At 38.9% G+C, this 12,287-nt stretch overlaps 1 protein-coding gene across 1 annotated transcript in view; it reads left to right on the top strand.

Annotated features, from left to right (window-relative positions):
- kcnh3 (potassium voltage-gated channel, subfamily H (eag-related), member 3) overlaps window positions 1-12,287 on the top strand; it is a 636,348-nt gene that overhangs the window by 339,219 nt on the left and 284,842 nt on the right. The window contains exon 3 of the mRNA XM_072259611.1: window positions 3,173-3,307. Within this exon, the coding sequence (XP_072115712.1) occupies window positions 3,173-3,307 (135 nt within the window). The remainder of the gene's footprint in view (window positions 1-3,172; window positions 3,308-12,287) is intronic.

Raw genomic sequence — 12,287 nt, 5'->3', positions numbered from 1 at the left:
AGATTTTCCCTGTAGAAGTGGGATGCAGGGGATTCGTTACTACACCTACGACCAGTCTATTGAAGAAGATGGAGGTGAGGGGTCACTCCCTCCAACAAGCAATCAAGTCCTTGTCAAACGTAACAAAAGAAAGCAGCAATTGGATTTGGATTAAAAGGAAAGACAATAACTGGGCTACAAGATGAAGACAGGAGAGTATGGAACTGAGGGGGGTGTATCTGGGACGCCAGGTAGCACCGTTAAGTCCCCTGGAGACATCGTGGGCTTATCAGCAAAATGTCAAAGAAGGAGGGTGCGCACCTGAAGACCCAATGACGTACCTACCCTCCCCCCTTGTCACCACTCCAAGCCCACTACCAACATCGAGAGTGCCGACTTACCATAGGGATTGAAACATCAAGTCCTAGTAGCTCTACTGTGATGTGCTGAGCAGTTGCCTGACCAAAATATCATGCATTCTAGTATGATCTTTGCATACAATTGCCTAAAATTCATCACCAATCGGTAATGCTAAATGAATAATGTAATAGTGGCAGCATGTGTCAAAAATTCATTCCATTTAATGTGGCAACATTACCTACAGTTGTATACAGACTTGACTTTTTCCAAGTGACAAAAGCTGTGTGGAGTTCAGTATCTGCAAATACTTTCTAACATGTCACTGTCAATTTCTTCAGCATCCTTGTCTGCTTTCTGTCCTTTTCATTTCTCTCTCTCAGGAATATCTCTGCTCTCTCGCTCCTTCCCTGTGGTTTCCCTCTTTCATGTTGCATTAAAACAAAACGTCACTTCTCAAAGCAACATTCCTTTGTCTTTCCAAGCACAGTAGCAATATAATAAAAACAAAGAATGCAGCTTAAAAGGAGAGAAAAAATAAATGTAAGATTAGTGCTTTCCCCTGCAGTAATGTGATTGCCACCAAATCTAAAGGAGTGCTGACTAGAGATCATTAGTAGATAATAAAATATGCAGAATTATTTAAACTCTAGTGGAAAAACCTTTAGTTAAGATTGAGAGATTACAATAACTTGAAGGTAGCAGGGTATTGTCCTTTGTCTCTGCCCCTCTATATTACAAACTATAATCGGTAATATAATGTTACTTGTCAATACACTTCATGAACTCAAATAACTAACTGGGTCACATTTCTTAACTGCCTCTTTGGGGGTCTTATTTTTAATGTAAAACTCCACTTGGTATAAATAGCTGTAATTTCAGCCTCCCCTTTGATGATTGAAGCATAATGGGCAAGATGAAGTTAAAGTAGAAAATAATAGGAAGGCATCAAAGTTATTGCCACTATTCACATAGGAACACTTGGCAGGAGGTTGATAGCCAAAAAAAGCAATTTAAGGTAATTCAAATGGAAAAGGTAGGAAGTTGAGAATTATTTCCGTACAGCAAAATTTCATTGATTTGGAATGCAAGACTTAAAAGGGATGTAGGAAGTAAATTCAACAATTATGATTTCCAAAATTGATTTGAGGAACGTAAATGTAATTGCAGAACTGTGGGAGAGAAAATAGTGGACTGATTGGATAGTTCAGCTGAAAAAGCACAAAGCAAATATACATAATTTTTAAGTAGTACCTCTTGTGGTATTGTTCTTGTTTTGATGATCTTGTGTGGACTATGCCATTCCTTTCTCAGAGCATAGTTAACATTTTTGATGTCTATTCATAGGTACGTTGTGAACTTCTGAACTGCCAGCTGCTTCAACACTTATTAACATATTAATTCAAATTCTTTCACAAGTTTGTAAATTTATCAGGTTGTAAGATCAGGGTGACTGTTTATTCTTTATGTGTATAAGTAGCTGTACTTGGTTTTATCATTTCCTATTGAGTTGAAAATAATTAATAAAATCCATATGTAATCGGTGTTCCATCAGTAAAGAATGGCTTGGCACAAAAAGTAAATTGGTGATTACGTGAATATTGAGCGTAGGATTGGTCTAGCCAATCATGAATGTGCCATCAAATTCACTCTGTCTGAGTTTGCAACAAAGGGGACATTGTGCAGAGCTGTGGAAGGAGTACATTTGGCCCATCTAGTTAATGCCAGTTTTCTATGGAGAAATCTAGTCAATCAATTTCTTCCATTCCATCCCTGTAAGTGTATTTCCCTCAAGCACCAATCCAATTTCCTTATGAATGTATTGATCATCTCTACCACCATCCTTGCAGGCAGAGAATCATACAAGCTTCTTACTGTTACTGCAAAAAAAGGATGTTTCCCAATACACCTAGTTATAGAACAGTAAGTGAAGAATTGTCAATTAGTATTTAAAACTTTGAATGGCAAATGCTGTGTCCAAGACATCAGGTCAGAATGGGGCCATTTAATTGTTAAATTAGTGGCCTCATTCACAGTGTACCTCTAGCTCTGTTGTTACTTTTAACAAAACATTTTAAAGCTCCAATTTATGACAGTAAGGGAGCAAATGTAGAGTGGGTGATATGCATAATTAATTGCATGACTAAACCCTTAACCTCCTTGCTTTCAGTGTCTCTCTCTAACGTATAAAACCTACATTGTTAACCAAGTTTTTGATCATCTAACCTTTTTATGTGCATGACTGGGTGTCAAATATTGGTTCAAGTGGAATGAGGCATTTAACTACAATATTTCCTTGCTAGCTAATGTTATTTGACTCTTAATGACTTCTGAATCAATGATGCTGCAGACAATTAGATGTTTCTCATGGCTTTTTGATAGTCTGTGGTATGCTGTAACACCACGTTTCATTGGAGAACTCACATCTCAGTAGAAAAGAAATGGTAAGCAATTCAACTACCAAGTTCCTCACCCAAATTTAACTAGCCTGAAACGTAAACAACACAACACCCATGTAAACAATGGTTTCCAGAGGGCTCTTTAACTATAATTCCTCCTGTTGTTTGGGTTTTCCTGCATTTGGTGAAACTTGCCAAACATGTTGCTGCTTAGGATAGTACCAAGGAAACATGGGCTAACAACGTGTATATAACTTCATGAATAGTGTCCATACACAAACAGATCTTGATCATATCTACCACACAGAAAAAGCCTGTGCCATGATTTATTGTAAAGAAACATGAGCTAATTTTCTCATTGGTCTTATTAAAGCCGTGGGCTTGCATGCTTAATTTTTTTAATTAATTGCACTACCATCAATTTCTTGATTTTTCAGGTGCATCCTTTTGGTGTCTGCTGGATATTGTTCCAATTAAGAATGAGAAGGGAGAGGTTGTGCTCTTTCTGGCATCACACAAGGACATTACAGATAGCAAGAACAATTCATCATCAGACTGTTCAAAAGATCCAGGTAAAGATTTTTTTTATAAAGAAACTCCTACAGTATTTTGACTGTGGAATACTAAATGCTAAATGTGAAGTTACTTAACTGTCTCTTTCCAGTTTTAGTTATATTGTCCTATTTACAAGTACACATATGTGCAAATGCAGTGTAAGCTCACTTGCAGCTGTATCACAGGGAAATGGCATTATGTAAGCAGCTTTCATAGGAAAAACTAATTACATGCAATATTTTTACAAGAGATAACATAATTTGAACAAATATAGTCCTTTTTAGTGCAAAGAGGGAGCAAAGTGATCATGGTGTTGTAAAACTGCAGTGATTAAAGTCTGCTGGTTGATTCAACAACTGAATGGCTGAAGAGAAGTGGTTGCTCTTGGACATGGCAGTTTAGGACTTGAGACCTCTATATCTCCTTCCCAACGGAAGCTGCGAGAAAATGGCCTGGATTTTTGGGATCTTTGATAGACATTGCCTTCTTCAGACATCACCTTCTGTAGATACTGCACTACCAATGGTGAGTCTGATTCTTACATACCAAGGCATTCAAATTGCTGTAGCAGACCAGCCAGTCAGTACTTCCAACAGTACATCTGCTTGAAGGTCTGAGTTGAATGGTTAATGTAAAAGGATATTAACTTTGCTACAGGTCACCCTTGAGCAAGGTGGAGCCCCAAGATCAAGGTCACGTGAAGCATGGGAGCAGGTGGTAGATGGTCGTATGAGCAGCTGGTGCATATCACAAGTCCTAGTTATGCAACCACTGACACCAGACAGACAATCTCTGAACAATATTGATAATGGCTGGGGTCACCCGTCTCATTAAATCACTGCCCAGAAGAATGCAATGGTAAACCACTTCTGTTGAAAACTTTGCCAAGAATAGTCATGGTCACTCAATATGACACATGATGATGATTCTCAAAAATAACACAAGCAGTTTAAGCAGACTAATGTATCCTTGCCTCTGGCTTGGTATCCATGAAGGCAGTAAAATGGGTTCTGGCTTTACTGAAACACTCGTGAATAACCCTCATTCTTGAGAAGCGCTAGAATATATATCTGTATCCCTATCACCCACTACCTCAGGGAAAACCCACCTTCCTTAGAAAGGAGAGTTTTGATTTAAAAAGAGATAAGGTAAGAGTTGTTTTTTCATTAGAATCGACAAAAACCTGTGAAATAATTAGTGAGAGATTTTGTAGATTACGGATGTGTACTTGAGGATAAATGTTTAAAAAAGCAACATTTTTGGTATTATGAAAACTGGGCAGACCTCTAACCTGGTACTGCTACATGCTTGATATCTTTCTGTCCCCAAACTTGTTTTTTATTTACCCCTGCTGCACCTATCCCAAATACTGCTGGGCGTTTGCAGTTGTACTGGTAGGAAAGTCACCAGCACTTTTGTGATTGTTGCATGACATTTTAAGCAGCTCACGCCTTCCACATGTGCCTGGTAAGAGGTGTAAATTTGGGCACTGCTGTCGATAATATGCTTTTTCCATCCACACCATGGGAATCTGCTCAGAATCACTAATTTAAACACTGTGCCCCAAGGATTAATGAAAATGTTCAAGTTTGTTCATTTGGGAATAACTGAGAATGTACACAATCTACTAAATTTAACAAGCATTGAGTCTCATTAATTCAAGAGCATATTTAAGATTTGGCGAATTTAAGATATGTTCGTGTATAGATGATATCTGACCATTATAATCCAGTTTGCCAAAATATATTTTGGTTTATTTCTTTTTAAACATTTTTAATAACAGAAAGGAGAATTTTACAATTTCTTCCATATTATAATTTAACAAACCTTTTCCATTCATGTACCCGATGTATATCTCTTTATAACCTGCTTACGTCCTCTTTTGTGGATATTATAGACAGATTGCAGAGGAGATTTACAAGATGTTGCCTGGATTGGAGAGTGTGCCTTATGAGAATAGGTTGAGTGAACTTGGCCTTTTCTCCTTAGAGTGACAGAGGATGAGGGGTGACCTGATAGAAGTGTATAAGGTGATGAGAGGCATTGATCGTGTGTGGATGGCCAGAGGCCTTTTCCCTGGGCTGAAATGACTAACATGAGGGGGCACAGTTTTAAAGTGTAGATTAAAGTGTAGTTAAAGAGGGGATGTCAGGGGTAAGTTTTTCACACACAGAGTGGTGGGTGCGTGGAATTCACTACCAGCGACGGCTCATTATTACCTACCTGCCGTGCACTTTCTCTGGACTGTAAAACTTTAACCTACACTCTGTTATTGGTTTTCCTTGTATTACCACAAAGCATGGCTGTAATGAATTGATCTGTATAGAAGGTATGCAAGACAAGATTTTCACTGGAACACATGCAAAATGTTGGAAGAACCCAGCAGGTCAGCCATCATCTATGGAAATGAATAAACAGCTGAAGGTTCCGACCAAGATACTCCTTCAACCTGATGAGGGGTCTCGGGTGGAAACATTGATTGTTTATTCCTACCCACAGGTAATTCCTGACCTTCTAGGTTCCTCCTGAATTTTGTGTGTGTTACTCTAAATTTCCAGCATCTGCAGAATCTCTGGTGCTTATGATTGTCACTTTACCTTGGTACATTTGACAATAATAAACCAATTAACTAATCTCCCAATTTTATTCTTACCCTGACCCTGAAACATGTATCAATTTTGTTTTTGATAGGCCCTGCCCTGCCTCTTACAGCTGACAGTTTACATTGTAGTTGAAATTGTTTGATGTTAACTACCATTCTCTCCCTCTCAGCCAGTTTTATTTTCTTCACTTCCTCTCTCAGCATTTTGTAATTTGTTTGGTTCTCAATTGAAAATTTACCTGATGTACAAGCACATCCTCTTTCATTTTGTTTTACCATATTCTCTATCTCATTATTAAGCAAGGGGTCCTGGATTAGTTTCTTGGCCCTTCGTTCTTCTGTTTTAAGCCTGTCCATGAAGCTTACCAGAGAGCGCAGTCATTTCTGTCTATTTGTTTTATTTTACCTTGGCTGGGCACTTGGTTATTCTAATGACAACTTCACTCAACTCCTCTTGCTCCATCATTGAAATGTTTCAGCAACTGGACTCACTTTCAAGGACTTCATCTCAGGTTCTCAATATTTATTGCTTATTTATTTATCATGATTTATTCTTTTGTACTTGCACAATTTGTTGTCTTCTGCACTCTGGTTGAACGCCCTAGTTGGCAATCTTATATTGATTATGTTTGGCTATTATTCTATAGATTTATTGAGTATGCCCACAAGAAAATGAATCTCAGGGTTACATATGGTGACATATATGTACTTTGATAATAAAATTTAATTTGAACTGTGATCTTTGAACTTTCTTCCAATAGAGATGGTCCATCATTGATTGTTTTATATCCTTCTCTATTACTAATCTAAAACTTCGAATACAACAATCACTTTTACAAAAATGGTGTCCCACGAATACTGATCGAAGGAGTTCACTTTGCTTGACATCAGATTCAACAGTGCTTTCATCCCAGCTGGGCTAATAAATTACTGCCCCCCCCCACCGATGAAAGACACCTCCAGGATAACTTAAGCTGTGCCTCATCTCATCTAGTGAACAGCTGGCAGTTGAAGTGGTACCTTCATGATTGAAGAGTTTGCAGATAAATTCAGTTTCTCTGAAAATCTGTCAAATCAAATCTGCTTTCCCTCTCCCATCACAATCTACACTTCCCAAACTGTCTACCACCCCCACAATCATAATTGTCCCTGGATGATGTTGAATGTGAAACTATAGAAATAACAGGAGACTAAAAAGGAAAATATAATCAGTTTGCAAGAGCTACTCACTCTTCCGAGACTCAACTGGTAACTATCAGTAATTTTAATTGTACTCACAGCATACATAAGTGTGCTCTTAATGGCATAAATTATATCTCAGCAGTAAGTTGAGTACACAAGAGTATGTCTGTGCTGTTGACATTAATCACCTTGTGTAATTAAAGTTACATCAGACTATATTTTGGTGTGAAAATGGTTTAAGTAACAAGAGTAATGATAATACCATAAGTCATAGGAGCAGAATTAGGCCATTCAGCCCATTGAATCTGTTTCGCTATTCCATCATGGCTGATTTATCATCCCTTTCAACCTCATTCACTTTCCTTCTCTCCATAACCTTTGACAACCTGATTAATCAAGAACCGTTCAACCTCCTCCTTAAATATACCTAATGATTTTGCCTGCACAGCAGTTTGTGATGATGAATTCCACAAATTTGCCACCCTCTGGCTAAAGAAATTGTTCCGCATCTCTCTTTTAAATGGATATCCCTCTATTCTGAGACTGTGCCTTCTGGTCCTAGACTCCTCCACTTAAAGAAACATTCTCTCCACATCCATTCTATCTAAGCCTTTTAATATTTGATAGGTTTCAATGAAATCCCCCTCTCCTTATTCTAAACTCTAGTGAGTACTGGCCCAGAGCCATCAAATGCTCCTCGTACATTGACTTTTTCATTCCTGGGATCATCCTTGTGGACCTCATCTAGACCTTCTCCCATGCCAGCACATCTTTTCTTAGATAAGGGGCCTAAACCTGCTCACGGTACTAAGTGAGGCCTCACCAATGCTTTATAAAGCCTCAGCATTACATCCCTACTTTTATGTTACAATCCTCTTGATGTGAATCCACTTGCCTTCCTCACCACCAACTTATCCTGCAAGTTAACTTTGCACCAGAGGATTTTGAATTTTCTTCCCATTTAGAAGGTAACCCATTCCTTTATTTCTTCTACCAAATGTATGGCCAAGCATGTCTGTACACTATAGTGCATCTGCCACTTCTTTGTGCAATCTTCCAGTCTGTCTACAGTCACCCTGCTTCCTTGACACTTCCTACCCCTGTACCTTTCTTCATATTGTCCACAACCTTGGCAACAAAGCCAACAATTCCCTCATCCAAAGCACTGACATAAAATATGAAAAGATGCAGTCCCAATAAAGTCCCTAAAGTCACCGGCAGCCAGCCAGAAAAAGTCCCCTTTAATCCCTTTCTTGGCTTCCTGCCAGTCAGCCAATCTTCTATCCATACTAGTATCTTTCCTGTAATACCAAGAACTCTTCTCTTGCTAAACAGCCTCATGTGTGGCACCTTGTCAAATGCCTTCTGAAAATCCAAATAAACATCTACTGACTCTCCTTTGTCTAACCTGCCTGTTATTTCCTCAAAGAATTCCAACAGTTTGTCAGGCAAGATTTCTCTTTCAGGTAACCATGCTGACCTTGGCCTGTTTTATCATGTGCCTCCAAGTACCTCATCCTTAATAATAGACACTAACATCTTTCTAACCACTGAAGTCAAGGTAACTGGGCTATCATTACCTTTCTTCTGCCTCTCTCCCTTCTTAAAGAGAGGAGTGACATTTACAATTTAGTGATTCTTGAAAGGTGTCTCCACAATTTCTTTAGCTTCCTCTTTTAGAATGCTGATGTACAGTCGATCAGGTCCAGGTGATTTATCTACCTTCAGACTTTTTAGCTTCCCAAGCACCCTCTCACTATTAATGGCAATAACATTCACTTCTGCCCCGTGATGTTCTCGCATTTCTTGCATTATACTGGTGTTTTCCATAGTGAAGACTGACAGAAAATACTTATTAAGTTTGTCTACCATTTTGCTGTCCCCCATTACTACCTCTAATATCATTTTTCAGCAGTCCAACATTTATTCTTGTCTTTCTTTTACTGTTTATGTTTTTGAAAAACTTTCGGTATCCTCTTTTATCTTATTGGCTAGTTTACCCTCATATTTCATCTTTTCTTTCCTTATGGCTTTTTTAGTTGCATTCTGTTGTTTTTTTTTTAAAGCTTCCTTCCCAGTAATTTTTGCTATATTATATACCCTCGCTTTGGCTCTTATGCTGTCTTTGATTTCCCTAGTCAGCCAAGGTTGCCTCATCCTCCCCTTAGAATACTTATTATTCTTTGGGATGTATCTTTCCTGAACTTTCCAAATTGCTCCCAGAAACTCCAGCTGCTATCATCCCTGCTAGAGTCCCATTCCAGTCAAACTTGGCCAGATCTCTCTCATGCCTCTGTGATTCTCTTTACCCCACTGCAATAGAGTTACATCTGATTTCAGCTTCTCCTTCTCAAACTGCAGGGGGTATTCTATCATATTATGATCACTGTCTCCTAAGGGTTCCTTTACCTTAAGCGCCCCAATCCAATCTGAGTCATTACACCCAATCCAGAATTTTTGTTCATCTAGTGGGCTCAACCACAAGCTGCTTTCATAGGTATTCTCCAAATTCCCTCTCTTGGAATCTGGCACCAACTGATATTCCTGATCTACTTGCATATTGAAATCCCCTATGACTATTGCAATATTGCCTTTTTATTTTGGCATGCCTTTTCTATCTCCCATTGTAATTTGTAGCCTGCAAATTACTGTTTGGATGTCTGTATATAACTCCCATCAGGGCCTTTTTAGCCGTACATTTTCTTAACTCATCCTACAAGGATTCTACATCTTCCGATCCAGTGTCACCTCTTTGTAAGGATTTGATTTCATATTTTACAAACAGAGCCACTCCACCCTCTCTGCCTACCTGACTAGCCTTTCAATACAATGTGTATCCTTGGATGTTAAGCTCCCAATGATGATCTTTAACTCAGTGATGCACACAACATCATACCTGACAATTTCCAACTGCACTACAAGCTCATCTACCTTATTCATATACTGCATGCATTCAAACATAACACTCTCAGCCCCATATTTATCACTCTTTTTTGATTTTGGCCCTCTGTTACACTTTAACTCATCCCGCTAACTTCAATTTTGCCCAATCATCTACCCGTCCTTCCTCACAGTGTGATTACACACTGCTCCTACTTGCATTCTAACTGCCCCATCTTCAACCCTAGCACTCCAATTCCCATCCCCCTGACAAATTAGTTTAAACCCTTCCCAACAGCTCTAGCAAACCTGCCCACAAGGACACCGGACACCTTGGGTTCAGGAGTAACCCATTCTTTTTGTTCAGGTCTTAACTTTCCCAGAAGAGATCCCAGTGATCCAGAAATCTGAAACTCAGCCCCCTGCAACAATTCTTCAGCCACACATTCATCTGCCTAATCATCCTATTCTTACCCTCACTGGTTCATGGCACATGCAGCAATCCAGAGATTACTACCCTGGAGGTTTAGCTTTTCAGCTTTCTACCTAGCTCCCTATAGTCTCTTTTCAGGACCTGCTCCCTTTTCTTACCTATTTCGTCAGTACCAATATGTACCATGTCTCCTGGCCATTCACCCCCCCCCCCCCCTTTTAGAATACCATGAACCCAATCCGAGACACCACTAACCCTGGCACTGGGAAGGCAACATACCATCTGGGTGTTTCCTTCATGTCCACAGAATCTGCTGTCTGCACCTCTAATATGGATTCCTCTATCACTAATTTATGATTTACTTTGTGCCATGAAGAAAATTAAAAAGCTTTATAGTTAATGTTTGATATTGAAAATAAATTTCTGCTGATAATGATAATGGAATTGAGCAAAATTAATAAAATGTTAGCCCAAATAAGTTTAAGTCTGTTTTTCAATATGAAGTTTTATATTTTATTCTCCCAGTGTTCTGGCATCTTGTAGACATAGAATTATCGGTGGAGGAGAGAAGATCTCTGCATGGTTGTAAAAACGATAAAATCAACAATGGGAATATGAGTTTAAAACCTGAGGCTTAATAGATCCTAGAACCAATGTAGGTCAGCAAGGACAGGAGGAGTGGACAATAAAGTGTAACCAGATGAGGTAGGGGCAGGAAAGGCTATACAGTAGAAGCTGATGACTATCAAATTAATCAAGCTTGTGGCTATGAAAACAGGGGCTTCTTCTAAACTTTGAAATCTCACCACTGGTATGAAGTCCCCTCCTCCAACCATATGTTGCTTGAGATTGACCCAGGTTTTCTGTTGGTTTTTAATTCTATCATCCTTTAACACCACACCGATTCAATTACTGACAAGACCTAGTACCATCTCCTTTAGTTTTCTCACCTCTTCCTTGCTTTAGCTGGGACACATAAGAGCATGACTAGCAGATAAGGCTTTTCGTAATGATGTGTCCTGAATTTCTGCCTAACACAACAACCACTGGAAACCGAAAAGGGTACACCAGGTTTTAATTTTCTGAGAAACCTTGATTAGAAGGAATTGTCTCCTGAAAAAGATGCTGATTTTTACTTTATACAGAAAACATACTTACTTACAGCATATAGTAATCCAGGTTCTAGATTCCATGTTCTCTCCCTGGCCTTGGGCACAATGCATTTATCTGCAAATTAATGGGTTAATTGATTAAAAGGGGAATAGAACTGTTATAGTTCAGCCCCTGGGATGTTCAGGCTCTATTTCTGTCCTTATTTTTTCTTACTCCAAGTAGCAGCACGAGCTTGGAATGCTGCAATGTGCCGCTGGTTTTCATGGTTTGCTGACTACATGAATGTTGACTGAACTAGAGATTGTTCCACAGTATGTTAGTCCATGTGGTTCAATTCTTTCTGACAATAGGCGTTAATCCCACAGTCCTTTTTCAGTGCTCAAACTTGGGTTTGTGCACATTATCTCCTGGGCTGCATGCCGTTTAACAGCAAATATAAAAGCAGGAAAAAGATCATTATTCTAATGTATTTTGCTCCCAGTAGAGAATGCATCATATATGCAAGAGAATAGCCAGGCCTTCATTATAAAACATAAATGGTGATTGTGACTCTGCAACCCATTAATTGATATTCACAATTACATATAATGTGTCTCCTAATAAACCAGCCTTGGATCTGCTTTCAGATATGCTCTTGCATGAACTGTTGTTGTTTTATCTGGTTCAAAACGTGACTGTTTATTTGTAATCATATTTATAGCCACAGTTGATAGCTTTGGGTTTTGAATGTCAATGTGGGTCAGAAGTTTCTAAGCATGATACTCAATCAGTGAATTGATTAGATAAA

This window comes from Mobula birostris, chromosome 6 (genome assembly GCF_030028105.1).
Source record: "Mobula birostris isolate sMobBir1 chromosome 6, sMobBir1.hap1, whole genome shotgun sequence".
Classification (NCBI taxonomy): domain Eukaryota; kingdom Metazoa; phylum Chordata; class Chondrichthyes; order Myliobatiformes; family Myliobatidae; genus Mobula; species Mobula birostris.
Note: the sequence above shows the minus strand (reverse complement) of the source record. Positions and strands in the feature narration are given on the sequence as shown.